This window comes from Theropithecus gelada, chromosome 18 (assembly GCF_003255815.1).
Source record: "Theropithecus gelada isolate Dixy chromosome 18, Tgel_1.0, whole genome shotgun sequence".
Taxonomy (NCBI): domain Eukaryota; kingdom Metazoa; phylum Chordata; class Mammalia; order Primates; family Cercopithecidae; genus Theropithecus; species Theropithecus gelada.
Genome location: NC_037686.1, coordinates 43,303,079 through 43,327,881, shown reverse-complemented (window position 1 = coordinate 43,327,881; position 24,803 = coordinate 43,303,079). Strand labels below are relative to the sequence as shown.

Genomic DNA, 24,803 nt, shown 5'->3' with positions numbered 1-24,803 from the left:
TGTTTAACTAAACAGCAACAATAGGTAACATCTGTTGAGCAATTACTATGTTCTAGACCCTTGGCAAATTTCTTTCATTAGAAGTCTTTACAGGGGATCTGATTGTTTACTATTTCAGATCATCTGTGTCCCCTAATTTGCCCCCTTAATTTCAGAGCATTGAGTTGACTATTGTTTTTGCTTCATTTATCTTTGCAGAATTGTGCAGACTTCAGATAGGAAAGCGTCTCTACAGGAGGCCCTGTGATATGATGAGAATAAAGCAGCAGTCTGCCAGGTTCATGCCTTTGTGTTGGATACAGTGTTCTTTCTTTGTGTGTCTGTGGTCTTTATGAACTTAGAAAACCTGCCAGTCTCTTAGACGCTATGATATTACCTTATTTCAGAGATCTGAATTTACATTTCTAGTTTTGCAGGGTTTTTTCTCCCCACTTAGCTCCTATACCTGTAATTTGAGTCAACAGCCACCAGAGGGCAGGGACAGTGAAGTTTAGATTTGACCCATTGCTTTGAAGAGCGAGGTCACCATTGTCAAAAAGAATACAGCTCACCATGCCAGTCTTGATGTAGCACTAGGAACTCTGCACCCTGGTTTCTGGGCAAAGAGAGTCCTTTTATTACGGGTGGCAACATTACTTCCTTGTAATTTGGTACGTGGGCTTCTTCAACTTACGTGGAAAGCGAGAGATACAAATGTCATTAAATCTCAGTCCCCGTGAAAGCCTCTTAAAATGTTCAAAGACATTTGTAAAAGAAGGAAGAAAAGGAACCCAAGTGCAAAACAAGAGTATCGATCCTTTGTTTTCTGTCTGCAACTCGTTACTTTCTACTCTCACCCTTCCTAGCTAGCGCTGATGTGTGTGTTTGGAAAGCATAAAACAAATTAATTTTGCAAAGGTCAGAAGGGATACTTCTCCCCCGTAATTTGCACATGTTAACCTTAGGGGAGCCGGCACTGACATAAGAGGCACAACATCTGATGGTCTTATCAAATCAATCCATCTTCTCTCTCTTCCAGGGGAGTGCTACGCACAGCAGGAGGGTGGCTGGGCAGTGCAAAGCCCGGAATCCCCTGAGCAAGCAGTGTTTCAGCTGGCTGGACAGATCAAATAACACTTGGGCTGGTTAACAAAAGATGCAAGTGGGAAGGTGTTGGAAGCCGGAGTATGGAAATTTACCCAACGTTATCTCTTTGACAGGGAAGGAGACTTGGTCTGAAAGATGCCACATTCCTGCAGCCTCTCTGGGTGCAGTGGAATACAGTCTTGGGCAAGGTGGCGTGGATGAGCTGGCGAAAGAGGATGCTGCCCATATCCAAAGGCTCCAGAGGATCCCGGCCTGGCAGCTGAGCTCCCCTGCATCTGGAACCTCGGGCGTAACTTGGTGTAGAGCTCATGAAAGGTGCTTGGGTTTCTGCAGCTTTTTTCACCAGTACTTACCAGACCGGCTCAGGTTTTGGAATCTAAGGTGAGCTGGTAGAAACGGGAGAGGTAGAAAGAAGCCCCTGGATGCCTCCAGAATTCATTGATGGGATCCCTGCATACTGCTTGGAACACAGAGAGAGGCTGTGACACAGCTGAGCTTTGGAGCATCTTAAGTAAAGGAGTTCAGCTCAGCAAACAACTCTTGCATTTCAGCCTGTAACAAAGTATTCAAAGGGGAGAGTTTCTGCGTCTTTTACTTTGCAGTCCACTATGGTAGAAAACTTGACATTCCGTAGATAATGATACTCGGTTTTCTTTCCAAGATGCCAGATTTAAAAAGAAATATGAGCCATTCTAAGCTTTAAGGAGTGTTCAGGAAACACAGGAATTAGTGGACAGCCCTCCCAATGCAGGTTAAGGCAACAGTCTGAGCCCCCAACTAGTGCAGCTCAGCGAGCATGGTCATATGCCATTCTCGTCTCCAGAGAGCTGGTGGCAGTGACCTCACCGGGAGAAAGCGCATCCCTCAGCTGTGGGACTTGACAGAATGAAGTGTGCGAGGGAGACCGCTAGCCGAGACTTGGCCTTTCCTGACTGCCCCTGCGTTATCTGGGCAGCTCCAGATCACTGAGCCCACAATGGCTGAGAAGGGTGACTGCATCGCCAGTGTCTACGGGTATGACCTCGGTGGGCGCTTTGTTGACTTCCAACCCCTGGGCTTCGGTGTCAATGGTTTGGTGCTGTCGGCCATGGACAGCCGGGCCTGCCGGAAGGTCGCCGTGAAGAAGATTGCCCTAAGTGATGCCCGCAGCATGAAGCATGCACTCCGAGAGATCAAGATCATTCGGCGTCTGGACCACGACAACATCGTCAAAGTGTACGAGGTGCTCGGGCCCAAGGGCACTGACCTGCAGGGTGAGCTGCTCAAGTTCAGCGTGGCCTACATCGTCCAGGAGTACATGGAGACTGACCTGGCACGCCTGCTGGAGCAGGGCACACTGGCAGAAGAGCATGCCAAGCTGTTCATGTACCAGCTGCTCCGCGGGCTCAAGTACATCCACTCCGCCAACGTGCTGCACAGGGACCTGAAGCCCGCCAACATCTTCATCAGCACAGAGGACCTTGTGCTCAAGATTGGGGATTTCGGGTTGGCAAGGATTGTTGATCAGCATTACTCCCACAAGGTATGTCTGGCTGGAATGGTGGATACTGGTGGTCCACAGAATCCCCAAGAATACTTACAGCACTCCCAAGCTGTTCCTAGCTCCACGGTAGTCAGAGGACTAGAGTTAGCAATTACGGGAGGCTGGAGAGTGCTAGGAAGATCATTAGCCTGAAAAGTTGTTGGAGGCGTGGAGAGAGATCTGGTTCTTGGTCTTGGCTCTGCCGTGTGGCTTTGATCACTCTAAGCTGTGCCAGCAGAAGCTGGACTAGATGATCTCTAAAATTTCTTCCAGCTCTAAATTCTATGGCTTGAAAACTATGTGGTTGGTGAATTTGCCTCTAGCATCCTCTTATCCCTGCTATCCACTTAGCCATCCCATGTCCTTCCTGTGTGCTGAGGACACCCCCTGAGGCTTCCCACCCTGTGAGCCTCATGCTCTGGTTGATCTCACCTCCCTCATCCCATCCAAGCTGACCCACTCAGTGTCCATTTCTCTCAGTCAGTGGACAGCAGGCACAAATGATTGATCTGATGAGCTAATCCTTCACTGTACCTTATCCAGCTAATGACTCAGTTCTCCCAGGTCCCACGATACTCTTGCCTCTCAGTGTGATGCGAAAGCCATGGGTGGCAGACTGTACTATTGAGATCCCCCGTGGTGGGTGCTAAATACTCTACCAACTGCAGGGATCAGAGCTGACCTGGCCACTCTGCTGGAGACAAATGTCACACTGAGTTGTTCTCAAAGGCCCAGACCTCCTCTTACCTGATCCACTCCTCTCTTCAGAAGCTGGGAGTCCTCTGACATTCCTTTCCTTCCCCTGTCCCAGGTTCCTGCCACTTTAGGGGTGCCTCGGAGCCCCTCAGCATGAGCATGTTGCCATGTACTCTGCAACAGAGCTGGGGGCTGGGTGTGGCTTCCAGCCTCCTGCCCAAACCTTGATGCTACAAAAAATGTTATTAGAATAAAACATCTCCTTGGGAGTAGGTGTACAGTAGTCTATTATCATCCAAGGGGCTGGGGTGGGTCATGAAAGGGGAGGGTGGCTTTGACCTTGAAGGTGCTTTGACTGTCTCCCTGAGCCCCATTCCTCTGCCCTCCCTTAGCACCCCACATAGAAGGGCACTGATCTGCCTGCTACAGCTGCAGTGGAAGGTGTCACAAGGCGCAGGGAGCAGGGCTCCCCATCCTACTCTCCCTGGCTAGAACTTGGACTCCAGCCCAGATTTCAGACCCCAAATCAGCCTAGCTGGCTCTGGCTCCTTGGTGCCACAAATTACTTAGCGACCTTAACCATGAGCCTGTCCTCCGCCCCACTCCTGCAGCCAAGCCATCTGTCAAAACTGACAGCCAACTCTGTAGGACGGAATGTCCATGAGGTGGGGCCGGGGGAGGCAGGGAAAAACAGTGCCCTTGTATCTCTTTCTGATACCCTGAACTGCTTCTTCCTTCTCTTTCTTCTAAGGAGCAATGACTCCAAACCACCAAACCAAAGGTTTTAATCCAAATCTGTTCTTACTTGGTAAAAGATCTAGAAAATCCACAAGACTCTTATATGTGGGATGCACAAAAACTACCTTGTAAATTGGAATAAACCAGTACATTTGAGCAACATGTGATGAAAGGACCTGATTAAGTGAGTTGCGACAAGGAAAGAGCTTAAGACAGCATGTAGTAGGCCTTTAGGAAGGTCCGGGAAGATGGTTTATAGTGGCATAAACTGGCTATCATAATAATTCTTTGGGGGTGACATGGTGTGAGCAAAAGACCCTTTAGGAGGAGTCAGAGGTCCGGGTTCCTTCTAATAGTGCTAACTTGGACACTTACCCCTGGGAGCCTCAATTTCCCCTCTTTGACAGGGATAATAATTGTGCCCTATCTGCTCCTCTGGCTTATGGTTAAGAATCAAAATGGCCCATGAATGTAAAATTCCTTGGAAAGCAGTCAGGACTGCATCCATTCATTTAATGGGTGTTTGGTGAGCCAACATCAAACCCAAGCTCAGTGCTGGGAGCTGGAGAGACCGAGGCTCACACGCTCCCCCAGCGACCCTGAGGGCTGGGCTCAGTGTTATCCTGTCACTTGGGACTGGAAGCCACTTCCCTGGTTGAGACTTCCATTTTCCCAATGCAGAGGAATTTCGATGTTCTGGCTTGCTCTTGTCGGGTTCTCTTTAATAAAATTCGCTGTGGGATGTTAAAGAAATCACTGGAGGCAGTTACGAGCCCAGTAGGCACTCACATCATCCCTGCGCCCCCATGTTTGGCAGACACCACCCACCCCCACCCCACCTCCTCCCTTATACACTTTCTGCTTTTAGCTTTCTCCCCTCTCTTCCCCCAGTGATGATGAAAGGCTTATATTTGGTGCTTTTATTTATCCAATGTGCATTTAAATCAGTTCTCGTTTAATCCCCATAATGCTGTGAAGCACTTAGGGCAAATGGTTCATTTTAAAACAGAGAAAAACAGCTTTCTCAAGCTTACACAGCTGATGTGGCCAAAGGACACAGGGACTGAGGCTTCTTCCTCTTCTGGTGGAGGGTCTCTGTGAGCGCAGTCTCCTTCATGAAATCTTTCCGGATTCTGGGTTGGAATTAATCATTCCTTCCTCTGAATTCCCATGGCACTTTCCCCAGGCCATCACGGGTATCTTCTAACACTGATCACTCTCTGCTCTGTCCTAGGGGTATTTGAGTCTGTCTCTTTGTACTCTCCCAAGCCGAGAGTCCCCTGGCCTCTTGAAAGCTGTCTCTCCTTCTTCATGGTCCCCCTCCATGGATTCTGATCACTGTGCCTAAGACATGGCCCTCAGTCGATTTTGTTGACAGTGTTGAACAGATGGAAGAATAGTCATCTACTAGCACATTGCAGAAAGGGAGCTATTGGGTTCCTTGATTCTGTGTGGTTGGAAGGGTTGACTCTCAGAAAAAGAGCACATACTTCTTCCAGACAGTAAGTTGGTTGTGGTCAGACGTGTACATCTTCTGCATGCATCTGCTCTCTCCAATGTGTTTGGCGGATGCTGTCTACACACAAACTTCTCAAAACTTAATCCCTTCTAAAGTTTTATGAATCTCCACTCCCTTTGAAGAAAACCATGCTCACCTGGGCTACAACGAGTGCCTTTGTGTGGGTCACAAAAAAATGCCCCTTTTCCCTGGCTGAGAGAGCCCAGGGCCAGTGATAGGGTTAGTGATCCAACGGGAGCCTTGTTTGGAAAAACTCTCAGAGCATTTTTCCTCTGCTCTCACACCACAACAATATACCCAGAAGACTTCTGTGACCTCAAAATATGTGGGGATTTCTCCCCACCAGCAAGCTAGCAATCAGTTCTTCAGTGGACATCAGCTGGATATCCCCCAATTCAATTCTGACACTATTTACCTGGAGATAGTGTCAGATCCCACAGGTTGAGGGACACAAGACTGCCCCCTCCTTCCCAGCAGTCATATTAATAAGTCCACTCCTCCGGAATGTCTGATGGACTGGCTTCAAGTTGGGGTTCCCATGGTCCCCTCTTTGGGTTTAATTAATTTGCTAGAGGAGCTCACAGAACTCAGGGAAACACCTATTTACATTTACTGTAAGGGTTAGGGTTAGGTCCATGTAACACTTACTTACATTTATTATGAAGGACATTTTCAAGGATACAAATAAACAGCCAGGTGAAAAGATACACAGGGCAGAGTCCAGAAGGGTCCTGAGTACAGGCGCATCTGTCCCAGGGGAGTGGGGAAGCACCACCCTCCTGGCACATGGATGAATTCTTATTCACCCACCCAGCAGTACACAGCAGCCTGGTCCACATGCCTCCCACCTTTCTCATGGGTGGACAGTATGTCTCATTTGCTTCCACATCCCCTCCTCTGGTGCAGGGCCTGACACCGGGCCCGTGTCCATTAGGTTCATTTAGTGAAAGAGATACCAAAGAAAACAGCCTCTTCTCTAATGAGCAACTGGCCACGTCGGGGTTTCAAGTTGCAGTCAGGACAGATGCTGGGTGTGCCCCGCTACTGCACCACCCCCGGGGGTCTTGGTCTTTGCAAGGTCTAGGGGGCATGTAGAGGCCCCTGCAGCCCACACTTGGGGAGATGGTGTGGGTGGCAATGGAGGGTGTTCCCTTTCAACAGGGGCAGTCTGGAAAACACTGTCCTCTGTGTTATTCTCGCTCACCTCGCCAACTGCATGACCTTGGGCAAGTCCTTTTGCTCATGTTGTTTATCACTAGAATAGATGTGTAAAAAGACCTCACACCCATGTTGTCCATCCCTAGCCTTTCACAGATGACAAAACTGGAAGGGAAGGAGCCTCACTCAAGGTCACACAATGAGCGGCTGAGCCTGGGTTTTCACACCATGTCCACTGTTTTCTCAGAGCTTAACTTCCCTATTGTCTTTTCTGCCAAATTGGGAGAGTCAGGCCATTCTGCTTATTTCATGGGATTACTGTTAGAGTCAAATGAAAAAGCGTGGTTGTCAAAGCGTGCTCAGATGTACGCAGGGCTAAATCACTAACCAAACTTTGCCCAAAGAGATGCCATGGCAATGCCAGGCAGACATCAGACATCAGTTTCCCCTTCACTGGGATACGGACCCCACTCCTGACCCAGTAGCCTTGGGGCGAGTGGTGCGATCCCACCTGAGGGTGGCTTCCCAGCCTGTGGTCCTGTGACAAGCCCTTTCTACCGCCTACTCTTCAGGCCCGTTAATGAGTTCTTCGTTGTTTGTGTTGAGAAGAGGCAGTTGAAGGATTGGAGCGTGCTTTCCTCTGAATTTATCCTATTAGGAAGTAGACGATCTCAAAAGAGAAAAAAAAAATGTCATTAAGACTTCACTGAGCACTTTGTAAGGCCTAAGAAAGGTCAGGAACCACCTCAGGAGTGTGTGGAGGTCCTGAGGAGTGCGATGACAGCCTGAATCACAATGAGTGCGTCGCTCCAGGAAGGGCCACCTCTCCTCCTATCATAGAGTCCTTGCTGGGGCTGCCGGGGGCACCACCCACTACCCTTACTTGTAGCACTTATTTTACCCTGTGCTCACTAAACCTGCTCATCTCCACTACAACATTCAAGAACGGTCAAACTCCTCATCCAGTAACCTTCTATGACTAGTGTGCGTCATGGCATTTACAGTAAAACTAGCCCTCTATGGCTCACACCTCTGACTGTCAAAGGCACATATAGAGGCCCCATTACTGGGTCTATCGTTCTTGCAGCAGTACTTCTAAAATTAGGTGGGTATGATATAGTACAAGTTACTTTAATTCTAAGCCCCGGCAGAATTTATAGCATATCAATTCCTCATTCTATCTCTCTAAGGGATAATCATAACAAGTTTTATTTGCCTCTGACAGACTGACCTAAAATCACTCATTGCCTATTCTTTCATAAGCCACATGGCGCTTGTCTTTCATATATCTGCCTTTCAAAGAGGCAGTAAGCGGAAAACACCCAAGAAAGAAAGGAAGAGGAAGGGGCCCATAAGAATTTGGGCAAAGGCTCTTGTGTTTTGATGGATCATTCAAGCAAGTCTGTTTCCTGCAGGGCTGGCCTGCCTTTGAGCCTTTCTACTTCATAGCCCTCTGTCTTCTTTCTTCATTCATGATCAGAATGCTTCTATGCTTTGCCTCCATATCTCATTAGGATGCCTTAAAAATTAACTAGCAGGCCGGTGTGGTAGTTCACGCCTGTCATCCCAGCACTCTGGGAAGCCGAGGCAGGTGGATCACTTGAGATTAGATGTTTGAGACCAGCCTGGCTAACATGGTGAAACCCTGTCTCTACTAAAAATATAAAAATTAGCCAGGCATGGTGGCGTGTGCCTGTAGTTCCAGCTACTCAGGAGGCTGAGGCAGGAGAATCGCTTGAACCTGGGAGGTGGAGGTTGCAGTGAGCCAAGATTGCACCACTGCACTCCAGTCTGGGCAACAGAGTGAGAATCCGTCTCAAAAAAAAAAAAAAAAAATTAAACTAGCATAGTGGTTCTCAAAGTGAGGTCCCAGATTAGCAGCCTCAGCTTCACCTAGGAACTCATTAGAGATACAGGTTCCCAGGTTCCATCTCAGACCTACTCAAACAGCCCTGAGGGTGAGGCCCAGCAATCTGTGTTTTCACAAGCCTCCAAGGGATTCTGATGCTCTTGAACTTTTAAGAACCATTGACCCAAAGAAATGGCATCGCTTATCTCAGGACAGAAAACTGATGCTCCTGATGTGTTTGCTGATGCTTGGAGCTGTGGCTCTCAAACTTCAGCACAATGAAGGAGACTAAGAATGCCTCCCAGAGAACACAGGTGTGTCTGAAGCAGGTGCCTTAACTAGAAGGGCCGCGAACGGTGGGAATCTCAGGCGCTGTGACAGGGAGTCATGTGGATTGTTTTAAGCAGGATGATTTTGGAGGGCCTCACTCATATCACCTTGGAAACTGCCTGCTCCGCCATGGCACGAGTTTACTGAAAAGCTACACACATCAGGGACCTAAACCTATAGGAGGACTGTTTCTGTTTAGGTTTGATTTTTAACAATTAGGTGACACAAACAATAATTTTGGAAAACATAAGCTTTTCATTCTGGTGTGAACTACTTCACCAGATGTTTAAAAGCGAAAACACTTTTTCACAGTTCAGCAAGATTGAATGTCTGATTGAGGGCTCAGCAAATTACTGCAGTTTGTTAAGTTTGTGGTTCAATTTGAGGTCCCAAAGGAAGGAAGGAGGAAAAGAGGTACATGATGTCGAACACATGCAGCCAGCTTCCAGTGGCTTTGCATGGGAGCTCTGGTTGGTGGGGTTTACATGGGTTTAATCATGCTGAGGCCAGATGCGGTGGCTCATGCCTGTAGTCCCAGAGCTTTGGGAGGCCAAAGCAGGAGGACTGCTTAAGACAAGGAGTTTGAGACCAGCCTGGGCAACAGCGAGACCCCATGTCTACAACAAATAAGAAAAAATTAGCCAGGTGTAGTAGTGCACACCTATAGTCCTAGCCACTCAGGAGGCTGAGATAGGAGGATCACTTGAGCCCAAGAGTTCAAGGCTGCAGTGAGCTATGATTGTACCATTGCACTTCAGCCTGGGCCACAGAGTGAGACCCTGACTCAAAAATAAAAAAATCATGTTGATCAACTTCATTTCCTCCCTCTCCTGGGCACTCTGTCTTCCTTTGGTGGCTTCTTAGGCCGAGATAACCTCCCCCTGTCTGCCTGAGAAAACACACAGAAAGCTCTCCTAGAGCACACATTCTCCCCAAGCTGAAACAAGGAGAAATGTTCAATCTGTGACTGAAATGGGGTCTCTGCTGGTGATAAGAGAGTGCCCTTTTGGTGTCTGTGTGCTTATATTCTGGTCTCCACAGTGCAGATGGAGACCCGCAGGGTGCAGGGAGTGGGGAAGGACTTTCCCAGTACCCCAGAGTAGGAATGGGGTCCACAGGGCTGGTGCTGGGAGCAGAGCCCAGCCATCCGCGGAGGCCGGATTTCATGGGAAAATGAGCTTGTGGATGGGCACTTTCTGAGGGCTCAGCTAGCAGGAAAGGTCGCTTTCTTCTGAAGCCACTAAGCCTGTTATTCCAAATCAGTGGAGCTGAAAAGATTTATTTAAAAGGCTATGAAATATCCCTTTTTTAAAGGGAAAAATGTGATCAAGGGGATTAGAACGGAGGCTGTACTTGAGAGTCAGGTGTCCCTGAACACCCAGGCAGACTTGGAAAGCTCATTGTGTTGGCGTTCAGTGCCTCCTTGTCCCCTTCCCATGACAGAAGAGGACCCCGAGCAGAGGCTCTTCCCTCTGTCCCTGGGCCTCCGGGGTCCTCTTCTACCCACTCTCAGAGGAGCACCACACCCAGGCCACCCTTCTGAGAAGCAACACCACTGAGCTTGGGGTGATATTATAAATCTTTAAGCACCAGCCCGGCCCGGGAGATGACCAGTCAGAAAGGAAGCCAGCCAGGGTCCTGAAGCAGGGTCCTAGAGGCGCCCTGCTTGCCACCAGTTCACCCTTTATTGCTGGATCAAGGGGAGGACCAAGGGAGTCAGGGGCTTGGAGCAGTGGCTGTTGACCAGTCAGCTTGCAGTATTTCATTATTCACCAACTGGCCCAGCTATCTCAGTGCACATCAGCCACACTATGCTGCTTCGCTTGTATCAGAGTTCCCCCTTTCCAATATGTCTGTGGGTCTGGCTGTCCACTAGGGGTGAGCAGTTGATTAAATGGCACAAAGGGCCGGGCGCAGTGGCTCACGCCTGTAATCCCAACACTTTGGGAGGCTGAGGCAGGTGGATCACTTGAGGTCAGGAGTTCAAGACCAGCCTGGCCAACATGGCGAAACCCCATCTTTACTAAAAATACAAAAATTAGCTGGGTGTGGTGGTGGATACCTGTAATCCCAGCTACTTGGGAGGCTGAGCCAGGAGAATCTCTTGAACCTGGGAGGCGGAGGTTGCCGTGAGCCGAGATTGCACCACTTCACTCCAGCCTAGGCAAAAGAGTGAAACTCCACCTCAAAAAAGTAAATTAATTAAATAAATGCCTCAAAGGGATCAATTGCCCCCTCTTCGGAAGCCCAGCCTGCTCACTCACCTGGTACTCCCCTCACCATGACAGCTGCCACCTCCGGTGGCAAGTACCAAAGCTCCCGAAGAATTCAACAGGCAGGAAGTCTGCAGCCCACTAGGGACGCTGGAGTGGAACTAGCGTTTCATGCAGGTCAGGCTTGCTGGTGGCAAATCCTTTGTTTACTTAGAAAGTATATTTTTTATTCTCATGTTTACAGTTTATTTTCCCTGGGAATAAAATGCTGAATTGGCTGGACGCGGTGGCTCACGCCTGTAATCCCAGCACTTTGGGAGGCCAAGGTGGGCAGATCACGAGGTCAGGAGTTCCAGACCATCCTGGCTAACACAGTGAAACCCTGCCTCTACTAAAAACACAAAAAATTAGCCGGGCGTGGTGGCAGGCGCCTGCAGCCCCAGCTACTTGGGAGGCTGAGGCAGGAGAATGGCGTGAACCCAGGAGGCAAGGCTTGCAGTGAGCCAAGATTGTGACAGTGTACTCCAGCCTGGGCAACAGAGCAAGACTCCATCTCAAAAAAAAAAAAAAAAAAGCTGAATTTAGCATTCTTTTTCAATACTTCAAAAATGTCATTGCCTTATTTCCTGTCCCTATTGTTTCTAAAGACTAGTTGGTCTTCATTCATTGGATTGTTCCCCTGTATGTAACGTGTCTTTTTTGCTCCAGCTGATTAATGAATATTATTCAATGGAAAGAAGTGGGAGGGCCTTGGGTGATAAGTGTTGACTAATGAGTTCCTCCTTCCTTTTATACCCAAGATTTGTTGGTGAGAGAACTCACTCCCTCTCAGAGGGTGTTTTCAGTCCTGGTGTAAAGGACCCGACCTTCAGTCACTGCTCCAGTCTCTCCATTTGGGTACACCCAAGTTGTAAACATCTCAGGAACAAGACACTGTCTTATTCTACAGGCAGATATTGTTTGGTTTATATCAAAGAAGGATAATTAGAAAATTGAATCAAATCCTTTTCCATTTTCTCCTGAAATGTGGTTGGTTTCTTTATTTAGCTTTGCTGCAGTAGCCTGTTGAGAAGACAGTAGTATAGAAATAGAAGTCTTGGGGGGTGGGTATCGCATTGCTGTGATGATCCTGCCTTTTGTGGTTGCCTTCTATTTCAGGCTCACACGTCTGTGAGCTGGGAGAGACCAGCCTTTATCCTCGCTTCATCCGCTGCCACTCCATTCCCTCATGTTGTCACTGGCTTGTCACCATTCTCTGGAAAACACCATACCCAGTGACAACTCTGGTCCCACACACTGTTCCCTCTGCTCCCACATAAACTCCTACATACCCCTGCAGACCCTGCTCAAATGTCTCACCTCTGTGAAGCTTCGCCCAGCTCCCCAGGGGAGAGTTAATCACACCTTCCTCTGGTTGTGCAAAGCCGTTATCTGTTTACATGCCTCTTCCCAGACAGACCCGGGAGGACTCCTAGAAAAACATACGTATCTCTTTCATTTCTATATTCCTGGCACCTAGCATAGTATCTGACCCATTGTACAAGTTCATTCAATGCTAGTTGGCTAATGAACAAGCCAAGTCTCTTCCTTTCTATTGAATCAAGCATAGTCCTCAAGCAGAATTTCTCTTCCTCAGGGCAGTGGTCAAGGATTTGAAGTCATCTACCATGTCCCTCTAAATCTCAGCAGGCTAGAAACCCCCCTAGACAAAAATATTCAGGCACTCTTCTAAGTGCTACTGACTCCTCATAACAACGTAATAGTTGCTGTTGTTGCCCCCATTTTCTAGATGAAGACACTGAGGCACAGACAGTAACTTGTCCAGGGTCACCCGCCTGGTCAATGGCAGAGTTGGACTACAAAGCCCAGTGGCAGCTCAGAGACTGTACTCTCAGCCACTGAGCTCAGCTGCTCTGATAGCCATTCAGGTGACTGCATTTCCAGAGCTCACGCTATCTTGGCAAACCCTTTTTTTTTTTTTTTTTTTTTTTTTAATGAGACGGAGTTTGCTCTTGTAGCCCAGACTGGAGTGCAATAGTGCAGTTTCGGCTCACTGCAACCTCCGCCTCCTGGGTTCATGCAATTCTCCTGCCTCAGCCTCCCAAGTAGCTGGGACTACAGGCACCCACCACCACGCCCAGCTAATTTTTTTGTTTGTTTGTTTGTTTTTTGAGACAGTCTCACTCTGTCGCCAGGCTGGAGTGCAGTGGCGCAATCTTGGCTCACTGCAACCTCCACCCCCTGGGTTCAAGTGATTCTCCTGCCTCAGCCTCCCAAGTAGCTGGGACTATAGGCGTGCACCACCTTGACCAGCTAATTTTTATATTTTTAGTAGAGGCACGGTTTTACCATGTTGGCCAGGATGGTCTTGATCTCTTGAACTCGTGATCTGCCCGCCTCGGCCTCCCAAAGTGCTGGGATTACAGGTGTGAGCCACCACGCCTGGCCCATTTTTTTGTATTTTTAGTAGAGACGGGGTTTCACCATGTTGGCCAGGCTGGTCTTGAACCCCAGACATCAGGTGATCCACCCGCCTCAGCCTCCTAAAGTGCTGGGATTATAGGTGTGGCAGACCCTTTCTTAAAATGTATCTTCCAGAACAGGTGCTATGTGATTTAGCCAGCACAGCATCAGGGGGATGTGACATTGCTGCTCTGTACACGTCACACTGTTCATGCTGCCCACAGTCTTTCAGTAGCCAGGTTGTACTGTTGGCTCATTGAGCTTGTAGCCAACTAACTTCTGTTAGCTCCGTATACTCTATTTTACATGAATATGGTTGATTTTTTTTCAGACCAAGTATAGGACTTTCTTTACCCTCATCCCTTGTAGATTTCATCTTCTTGGCTTCCTGCAAATATTGTAACCTGATGAGATCTTTTTGGATCTTTATTCTATCACATAATCTTATCCCTTATAGCTTCATAATTTATAAGGCTATCTTCTAGGACTTCACTCATATCACTGGTTAAAATATGTGTAAAGAGATTAGACCAAAGGCCTAGCCACTAGACACGCCCCTCCAGGGTGACACTGACGTTCTTTGGGTTTAGCCGTCAAACCAGTTATCAATTTACATAGTTATATACTTTTCTGACCCAAATTTTTCATTGTCCACAAAGATGCCCTCAGGGGTTTTGTAAATGCCTTTTGAGACTTAAGGACACTGTAGTATCCTTTCATTCCATCTCAATACAATTTGAAACTCATCTTAAAGTTAAAAAGTGACATTCAAGCTTCATGACCAGCTGTAACAGTTTTGATTCCTAGATACACAGAGCACAGATGTTGGGAAACATCACCACTTTAGAGAAAACCCAATGCATGAAAATCTAAACCTACAAAATTATATTGGAGGCTAGGGTGTGCTTAGGTAAACTACGGTTCATCCACTAAATAGAATTGTTATACAAATATGTTCTATGATGTTTTTGAAGAGTTTGCAATAACATAGAAAAATTTTGTGTAATAATGGTAAGTTTGAAAAGCAAGATACAGAATTGTGAAGATGGTATGATCATAAGTTTAAAACAAGGAGAAAACAACTACACATTTTTAAAAAATAGACTTGAATAGGGGTCCCCAGCCCCTGGGCTGAGGACCAGGACTGTCTGTGGCCTGTTAGGAACCAGGCCATACAGCAGGAGGTGAGCGGCTGGTGAGGGAGCATCCGCGCCTGAGCTCTGCCTCCTGCCAGATCAGCAGTGGCTTTAGAGTCTCATAGGAGCGCGAACTCTATCGTGAACTGCGCATGCAAGGAATCTAGGTTACATGCGCGTTATGAGAATCTGATGCCTGATGATCTGAGTGTAACAGTTTCATCCCAAAACCATCTCCCTGCTCCTATTCCCAGTCCGTGGAAAAAATTGTTTTCCACGAAACTGGTCCCTGGTGCCAAAAAGGTTGGGGACTGCTGGGCTAGAAGTAAAAACTCCAAAATGTTAACAATGGTTCGACAGTGCATAGCTTTTTTTTCTCCTTTTTTCAATAATTCCCAAAAATATATAAAATGAACACTCATGGTTTTATCACAGTAACCTTTTCAGGTGGGAAGTTGGGAAAGTTTGCTGCAACAGTTTACCAATTGCAAAAAGAGTGGTAAACCTGGATTATTCGGTTACTGAAAGAAAAGGGTCAAGCACCCCAGCGTGTGGCCCAGGAGTCCACAGACAGAGACTCTCAACTGCCTTCTGCTCTGAGGTGCCCACTGTGTCACATGTGCAAGGTTTTGTTTTGTTTTGTTTTGTTTTGTTTTGTTTTGAGACAGGGTCCCACTCTGTTGCTCAGGCTAGAGTGCAGATCATAGCTCACTGCAGACTCCATCTCCTAAGCAATCCTCCTGCCTCAGCCTCCTAAGTGGCTGGGGCTATAGGCACATGCCACCACACCTGGCTATTTTTGTTTTTATTTTTAGTAGAGACAAGGTCTTGCTATATTGCTCAGGCTGGTCTCAAACTCCTGAGCTCAAGCAATCCTCCTGCCTCTGCCTCCCAAAGTGCTGGGATGATAGGCACGAGCCCCTGCATCTCCCAGGTCTATAAGTCTTACCTCCCCACCCAGAGTGGCTGCTCTGCCTCAGGCTGCAGCCACTGGGAAGAGAAGACTTCCGGACACGCTGGTGGGATGAGGGTGCATTCCATGCCCCTGGGAAATAGGACAACCTCCTCATAGGTAAAGTGGGCAGGTACTAACTAGTGCCATGTAAGCCTAAGCAAGTTACTTAAACTCCCTCACGCTGGCTCCATCCCCTCATAATAACTCAGGTTTCTATGTTCTCAGATACCTAAAATTGTACCACTAATAGTAAATTGTATTAGAGTGGTTGACTGTGTATTAGTTTCTCTTCTAAGATACCGATAAAGGGAGTGAAGACGAGTGGGAACAAGTCAGAAAACTCTTACTGTAATGAACTTGTCAAAATTGATTAATTAGGAAGCACTGGGCTGGGGGAAGGGAGTTGAACTCAAAAGACCAGAATACGGAGCCCCCTTAAATGCTGACGCATTTGCAATCTGGCCAATCTAGTACTGAGGTTATACACTATGGGTGATATTCAAGATATTTAACAACTGGTAAGCTATGGGGCCAACCAATCTGAACAGACGTCGGCAGTGACCAATCATAGTGGATACTGTCTGGGAGCCACCATCACCCCTCCACCCTGCACAGACTGGAGAGCAGGCCCTGTCTTCCCAGAGGTGCTCACTCAAGGGTCCACCAGCGACTTCCCTGTCCAGGCACTCAGAGCAGCAGCTGAGAGGCCTGTCCTGGCACAGTCACTTTGGGAAGAATTCATAGCTTTTTTTTCCCTCTCTTTTTCAATAATTCCCAAAAATATATAAAATGAACAGGCCTTGGTCCCACAGCTGCCCCCACACTCTTATTCTTGCTTCCTTCTCTTCCAGGATATCATGTTTGCCCTCTGCTGTCCATCATGCACCTGGCAGGATCCCCTTGTTTTCTGGGTGAAGGCAGCAGGAAAGGGGGGGCCATTCCTTGCTCTCCCTTTTGTGGCATGGCAGCCCCAACTTTGGCTTTCAGATGACATGGCCAGCAGGTTTTCTGGGGTATGGGAGACTTCAGGGTATGGCCATGAAGATTTTTTTTTGCAGCATCTTCTGCATACAAATACTACCATCTGTAGGAACTATGCAAACTCCAGCAGTAAGCTTAGTAAAGCCATTGTGATCCGCAGGACTCACCTGAGGTCTTCTTGGGGTCAAATTTTACCCGTTGTCAATCCCTATGCCTTTTATTATGGAACTGGAGTCTGAGTTCCCCATGAAGGAGAGCAAGCCTGGGAGCACAGCATGGCCTGCCTGGCCTGGTTTCACAGGCCTAAGGCATCACTGTGTGTGAAGGTGGTTTTCAGTAGCCCAGGCGCTGAGCTCGCTGAGCTCAGTGGAGCCCAAGGCCAGGAGGACTGAGTCATGGGTGTGCTTCTGTGCATGTCTTTCGTCTTAGCCACATTTTCTTGTCTCCAGGTGCCCTTCCAAGCCTGACTCCAACCAATTTGCAAATGCTATGGGTCAGAAGCTAGGGAAGGAGTGATCAGCCAATGGCTTCTGTAGCTGGAAGATCAATACCCTCATATCTATCCAGAAATATTTCCTACAATTCATGATAATGCACCCTGGGGAGTTCTTTCCCACCCATAACTCTGGATCCTCATACCACCCTCTGAGAGAAGTGACTCAGGTTAATTATTATCCTCCTTTGATAGATGAGGACAAGGGAGCCCCTAGGGTTGGAAAGCTCATCTAAGGCCCCACTGCTAATGAGAGACATAGCTGGAACCAGATCTGCCTCTGGGAACCTGGAACAGCAGCTGATGCAATCAGGCTCCATTCCAGAATTCGAGAACGTTCCTGGTACCCTCTATGATGAGAAGAGGGAGGAATCATGGCATGGAGGCGCTGGCTTCTGCTGTGCCCAGGTGGAAGCTTCGAGAACAAAGCAGTTCTGTGACCTCCCTGGGCCCCACCGTGAGCAGAGATGGGGCCAGGACAGAAAAGCCTCCTCCCTGTCCTCCTTCCCTTGTCCCTCCCGCCGGCCTCTCCCAGTGCTCTCACATTGTCCTCCTCTCCTGTCTCTCCTCACTGGAGACTCACTGAGGCCCAAGGCCTGCTAACTAGCAACATAGATTCCCACCGGGGGACCCAGCGCTCACCGCCCCACACGCAGCGAGTCAGGAAAAGGCCACTACCCAGAGTATTCCTTTCAGTAGAACAGTGCTTTTATATTTGCTTTTAAACTCTTTTTTTTTTTTTTTTTTTTTTTTTTTAAGACAGAGTTTCGCTCTTGTCACCCAGGCTGGAGTACAGTGGCGCGATCTCGGCTCACTGCAACCTCTGCCTCCTGGGTTCAAGCGATTCTCCTGCCCCAGCCTCCCAAGTAGCTGGGATTAAAGGCGCCCACCACCATGCCCAGCTGATTTTTGTATTTTTGGTAGAGCCAGGGTTTCAACATGTTGGCCAGGCTGGTCTTGAACTCCTGACCTCAGGTGATCTGCCCACCTCAGCCTCCCAGAGTGCTGGGATTACAGGTGGGAGCCACTGCACCCAGCCTAAACTCTTTTTAAAAACAACGTTGAGATATAATTAACATACCATACAGTTCACCCATTTAAAGTCTACAATTCAATGACTTTAAATGTATTCAGAAATGTATGTCCATCACCAGAATCAGTTTTAGACCATCCCATCCCCCTTCAGCATCACCTATCTCCCCAAGGTCCCTCATCCCCCAACCTTAGACAACCACTAGTCAGCTTTCTCTATCTCTGAATTTGCCTAGTCCAAATATTTCACATGAGTCACACAACATGTGGTTCTCTGTGACTTCTTTCACTCAGCATTATGTTTTCAAGGTTTATCCATGTGATTGAAGCAGGTATGAGTACTTCGTTTCTTTTTATTGCCAAGCACTATTTCATTGTGTGGATATGTCACATTTTGTTTGTCCATTCATTAGCTGATGGACATTTGGATTGTTACTACTTTTTGGCTCTCATGGTAAAGCTGCCATGAACATTCATGTACAAGTTTTTATGTGGATATGTTTTCACTTCTCTTGGGTATATACCTAGGAGCAGAATCACTGGGTCATGTGCTACTGCTTGAGGAGCTACCAGACTGTTTTCCAAAGGTTCCACACTATTTTGCATTCCCACCAGCAATGTATAAGGATTCAATTTATCCACAGCCTCACCAACACTTGGTATTTTCTGGGTTTTGTTTTTGTTTTTGTTTTTTCGTTTTAATTTTAGCTATCCTAGTGGATATGAAGTGGTGTTTCAGTGTGGTTTTGATTTGCATTTCCCTGATGGCTGATGATGTTGAACATCTTTTCATGTGCTAATTGGCCATTAGTATATCTTCTTTGGAGAACTGTCTGTTTAGATCCTTTGTTCATTTTTAATTGGGTTTTTTAAACTATTGAATTATAAAAGTTTTTTAAATATTCCAAATGTAAGTCCCTTATTAGATGGATAATTTGCAAAAAATTTTCAACCCAAATTTTCAACTCAAGTTCTTTGGGGTTGTCTTTTTCACTTCCTTGATGTTGTCCTTTGAAGCACAAAAGTTTTTCATTTTGATGATATCTAGTTTATGTCCTTTTTCTTTTGTTGCTTTTGTTTGTGGTATCATATCTAAGAAACCACTGCCTAATCCAAGGTCATGAAGATTTATGCCTATGATTTCTTAAAGTTTTGTAGTTTTAGCTCTTCAGTTTAGGTCTTTGATTCATTTTTAGTTGATTTTTATACATTGTATGAGATAGGGGGTCCAACTTCATTCTTTTGCATGTAGGTAATGATCCCAGCACCATCTCTTGAAAACACTATTTTTTCCCCATGAATTGTCTTGGAACCTTTGCAAATATCACTTAACTATAAATGTAAGGGTTATTTCTAGACTCCATTTTTTCATTGCTCTCTATATATCTCTTATTTTAGTACTACGCTATCTTGACTACTGCAGTTTGTAGTCAGTTTTGAAGTCAGGAAGTGTGAATACTCCAACTTTGTTCTTTTTCAAGATTGTTTTGACTATTCAGGCCTTAGAAAGGAATAAAATACTGATACAGGCTATAATGGGTGAACATTGAAACCATTATTCTAAGTGAAAGAAGCCAGTCACACAAAGGCCACATATTGTAGGATTCCATTTATATGAAATGTACAGAATAGGCAAACCCGTAGAGACAGAAAATAGGTTAGTGGTGCCGAGGGCAGAGGAATGGGAGAAAATGGGGCATGACTGCTAATGGGTATGGGGTTTTTTGTTAGGGCGATGAAAATGTTCTGGAATTAGATAGTAGTGATGATTATATTACCTTGTGAATATACCAAAACCCACTAAATGGTACACTTTAAAATGGTGAATTTTATATTGTGTGAATTATACCTCAAAAAAAATTTTAAGAGATCATTTGAACATCCTTATATCTAGAAAAACATTGTATATGTAGTTTAGAATCTTCCCACAAAGAAAAAAATACCCTCCAGGCCCAAATAGCTTCATAGGTGAATTCTACCAACTATTTAGGAAATAAATAATACCAATTCTACAAACTTTTCCCAAAATTGAAGAGAATACTTCCCAACTTATTCTAAGCCTTACTGTGACAGCAAAACATGACAAAAACCTGTATAAGAAAAGCAAGTGACAGATTAATATCTTCTACTAACATAGATGCAAAAATTCTAAACAAAATTTTAGCAAATTGAAGCCAAAAATATGTAAAAAAGAATAATACATATTGACCAAGAGTGTTAAAACACTCCCAGGAATGCAAATTTCATTTAATATTTGAAAATCAATGTTATAACCATTTTGGAAAATGATTTGGCAGTTTCTTTAAAAGTAAAACTTAATCTGTCATATGATCCATACATTTCACTTCTATATATTTACCCAAGAGAAATGAAAGCGTATGTTCATAGAAAGACTTGTATACAAATGTTCATTACAGCTTTTCCATAACCAAAATCTAGAAGCTACCCAAATGTCCATCAGCATTCAAATGAAAACACTGGTCTTTCCATACAACGGAGTCATCACTGGGCAATAAAAGGGAATAAACCATTCACAACACTACAGATGCATCTCAAGATAGTTGTGCTGAGTGAAAGATGACAGAAATAAATGAAGTAAATTCTGTGTGGTTCCATTCATGTAAAATTCTAGAAAATGCAAACTAATCTACAGTGATGGAAAACAAATTAGTGGTTGCCTAGAGATGGAAAGGGATTACAAAGAGGAATGAGGAATGTTTTGAGGATGATGAATATGTTCTTTTTTTTTTCTTTCGAGATGGAATCTCGCTCCATTGCCCAGGCTGGAGTGCAGTGGCACGATCTCAGCTCACTGCAACCTCCACCTCCTGGGTTCAAGCAATTCTCCTGCCTCAGCCTCCCAAGTCGCTGGGATTACAGGCAAGCACCACCATGCCCAGCTAATTTTTATATTTTTTAGTGGAGACGGAGGTCTCACCATGTTGGCCAGGCCAGTGTCGAACTCCTGACCTCAAGTGATCCGCCTGCCTCGCCCTCCCAAAGTACTGGGATTACAAGCTTAAGCTACTGCTCCTGACCTAATATGTTCATTATTTTTATTGGTGATGGGGTGTGTGTGTGTGTGTGTGTGTGAAAACTTACCAAAATAGCACGCTAAATATGTGCAGTTATTGTATATTAGTTATACCTCAATGAAGCTGTTTTAAAATAAAGATGCTTATTCAATTAACAAATATTTGAGTGCCAGCTATGGTCTAGGTGTTGGAGATACAAGGCTGAAACACAAGACTCTAGACAAGGTTCCTGCCTTCATAGAGTTTAATATTTAAGTGGAAAGCATATAGACCAGATTATTTTTAAGAGTACTGGAATTTACCCACACAGCTCTTTCAGCCCCATAAGGAGAAGTTTCCTCCCTCCCAGAGCTGCAGGAGAACTGGCAACACAGTTGGGTGTAGGGTGGCATGGAAATGGGTATAGGGTGGCATGGAGCTGGAGTCCAGCCATAGACTAACAGTGGTTAGATTTTCTCGCTTCTCTCTGGATGTACCCCTTAAGGCATCTGATCACGATCCATGCTCCCACTCCTGACCAGCAGGAAGTGGGTCAGGTCTCAGAACAGACCCTTGTGGTTCCTTGTGGTCCCTTCTCTCTGAGAACAGACCAGATGGCACCACGGAGACCTGCCGAGCCAGAGAGAGCCAGGTTGTGTGGTGCAGATGGAGGGTGCTAAGGAAAGAAGGGAAGTCAGACTAGAGAGAGGGGAGTGCCTTGTTGCTAAAGCACTTTCTGGCTAAGGTTTTCACTCTTTTGGGGGCTTGATTCCATTAAATAACCTGATGGAGCCCCTTTTTTCCTTAAACTTATTTGAGTGGCTTCTGTTATTGCAACTAAGAAGAGCTTTGACCAGGCATGATGACTCACATCTATAATCCTAGTGCTTTGGGAGGCTGAGGTGTGAGGATTGCTTGAGGCCAGGAGTTCAAGACCAGCCTCAGAAGCATAGCAAGACCCTTCTCTAAAAATAAAAAATAAATTAGCTGAGCATGGTGGCATGCACCTGTAGTTCCAACTACTCAGGAGGCTGAGGCAAGAGGATCACCTGAGCCCATGAGTTCTAGGCTACAGTGAGCCATGATCAAGCCACTATACTCAAGCCTAGGTGAGACAGCAAGCCCCTGACTGAAAAAAAAAAAAAAAAAAAAAAAGCTTTCATTCCCCTTCACTCCCTTGGGTGAGCTCTGCCTTCAGGAGATGGGGAGAAGACACTTCGTGGCCTCCTCATCACACTGGGTTGTGGTTTGGATCCATTCATTAATTACAGCAGCTGCCACTGTCAGAGAGCAGGCTGTGTGGGAAGGGAGGGAGGTCAGATTACTCCAACCACCGAGGAAGACAGGTGAAGGCAGGCCTGGGTGAACAGCCGTGGGAACTCTAAGAAGGCTTCAGTGGGAAGGCACTAGGAAGAACCTAAATAGGATGAAAAAGTAGGCTCCAGGCAGACCGATAGGGATTGAGGCCAGAGGGCCAGGAGCAGTGTGTTAGGTGCCCTGCAGACGTTTCCATGTTTCGGTGGTACCGGGCCCCAGCTTTGTTCACCTGCCTGTCCTCCATCTCCTTCTCTTCTTACCCCTTCTTGTTTTCCTGTTTCCTCTCTGAGCCTCCTAGCTCACAGCACTCATGGTAGATGTTCCATGCCCACCAGAAATACACAGTGCTAAAACTCCTTTGGGAACAAAACCTTGGCCTGAGATTCAGATGATCTGATTTCTAGTCTCCATTCTACTCCCAACTCACCAAGTGACCAGGAGCAAACACTACTGCCTGTGCCTTGGATTCTCCACCTGGAAATTTTCTTCTAAAGGCACAGAAGCAATGTGGAAGAAAGGCCAGCTGGCTGGCATCAGGGACCTGGGTTCCTGCCTCCTGAGTGTTAGCTGTGCCACCTCCAGCAAGTTGCCCAGCCCAGTGGGTCTTGGCTTCCTCACTCCCTGTCCAGTGAGAGAGAATAAGGCCTGCATCCCACACGTGGCTGTGGGGAAGATCCTGCAGTTCCCTTCAAGCTTGTGCACTTTAAGCCGAGGGAAAGTTCCCTTCATCCAACGGGGGTCCAGTGGACACATCTGCTATACCAAGTGAGACTTTCCTGACATCTGCAAGAATGTGTAGAGAAATGAATGAGCAGTGCATGTGTGGGAGGCACTGGAATGGCATAAAGCCAGCCGTGGGATTGCTTATCCAGCCAGGCAGGACTCCTGTCCCGGCATCTTCCCTTGCCACCCATCTGGAGACCAAGACGCCAAATTCCAGATGTGAAGCTCTGTGAGATCGAGCCAGCCCTCACCCCGGAATGACCTGCATCCTCCCCCTTCTCAAGGAAGGCCAGTGCTGTTTACTTCACACCTTCCGATGGTTTAGGAAGAGAATCCAATGTTGTAAAGCCTGCCATCTTCTCGAATGACACCAGATACTGACACTCGGTACACCCAGCTCTCTGGAGCTTGCTGTTTTCTCGGTGGCACTGATCTGCTGCCTTCACAGAGTTCTGATAGGATCGTGGCACGTGCCAAAGAGCAAAATATCAAGGGGCCAGAGCACCATGGTTCAAGGGGCCAGAGCACCACGGTTCACAGACACACAGTGGGAGAGCCAGGTAAGGACATAGAAATCAGCCAGCCCCTGAGACAGGCCCCCACAAAAGTAACTCGCCTACGGTGATGGTAGAGACAGGATTCGGCTTTCAGGAATAAACAAAAGAACAGCAAAACAAAAATAAGCCTCGTTAGGAGTTTTGTTGCTCTTTGGTGTTTAACTTCAAATTAGTTTCTTTTCTGAACCTTCTGCAGACCAAGCTGCCCAATGTAACTCCAGCTTTCCACACTTCTGCCTATAGCCTCACACCATAGTGAACTAAAATTCAGAAAGACTGGAAGCTAAGGAAGTCACTCAGTCATCAAACATTAAATTCTGTTCCCTGGCAGCTATGTACCCAGGCAGGAGATTGAATGGGAACTCTTTGGAGAGATTTCCAGCAACAGAAGTTGAAACAAAAAGTCTTTTCTGCTTAATCCTCATTTAGCCAGAGCACCAAACTGCTTCCTAAAAGGCACCAAAACTTTGTCCACATGATATTCTTTACTACGGTGCTTCCTTTCTGAACAGTGGATTTTCTTCTCAGATGTGGCTCCTGATTTAAGCAAACCAAACCCACACAACTTCATCCCTGCTGGATGGCTAAGGGATGCTTGCCCATGTTACAACACTCATCTCGCTGACTGGCTTCCTGTAGCTTCCTTTAAACAGATTGAGATTGTCCTCCATCCAACATGAGCCCAGTGGTCACGTCTGCTATGTGAAGTGAGACTTTCCTGAAATCCATGTCCGTTATTTACCCACATGGTACTCACAGCCATCCAGGAGAAGGGTATTGCCTCCTTCTGCTCAACTTTGGCTGATCAGAGAAGAAGAAAGCAGAGATTGGACAGAGGTCACAGATGCTGAGCAGTTAGACCAAGGAGGCAAGAGCAGATGGATCTGAGGTCCCTGGCAAATTCTCTGCCTTACACTCTGCCACTAGTGTTTTCCACAAAGCCCCGATGGAGACGGCCAAGGATTGTGTGTGTGTTTTATATACATCTGTACATATATAACAGCTTTAATGATATATAATT

General features: G+C 46.6%; 1 protein-coding gene across 4 annotated transcripts in view; it reads left to right on the top strand.

The window, feature by feature from the left end:
* Nucleotides 1-24,803, top strand: part of MAPK4 (mitogen-activated protein kinase 4) — a 169,793-nt gene that overhangs the window by 100,541 nt on the left and 44,449 nt on the right. For 3 of the 4 annotated variants that reach the window (XM_025365096.1, XM_025365093.1, XM_025365094.1), the window contains exon 2: nucleotides 1,200-2,608. The exons of the other annotated variant lie outside the window; for it this stretch is intronic. In XM_025365096.1, coding sequence (XP_025220881.1) covers nucleotides 2,063-2,608 — 546 coding nt within the window. In that variant the 5' untranslated portion in view covers nucleotides 1,200-2,062. The remainder of the gene's footprint in view (nucleotides 1-1,199; nucleotides 2,609-24,803) is intronic. 4 annotated transcript variants of the gene reach the window in all.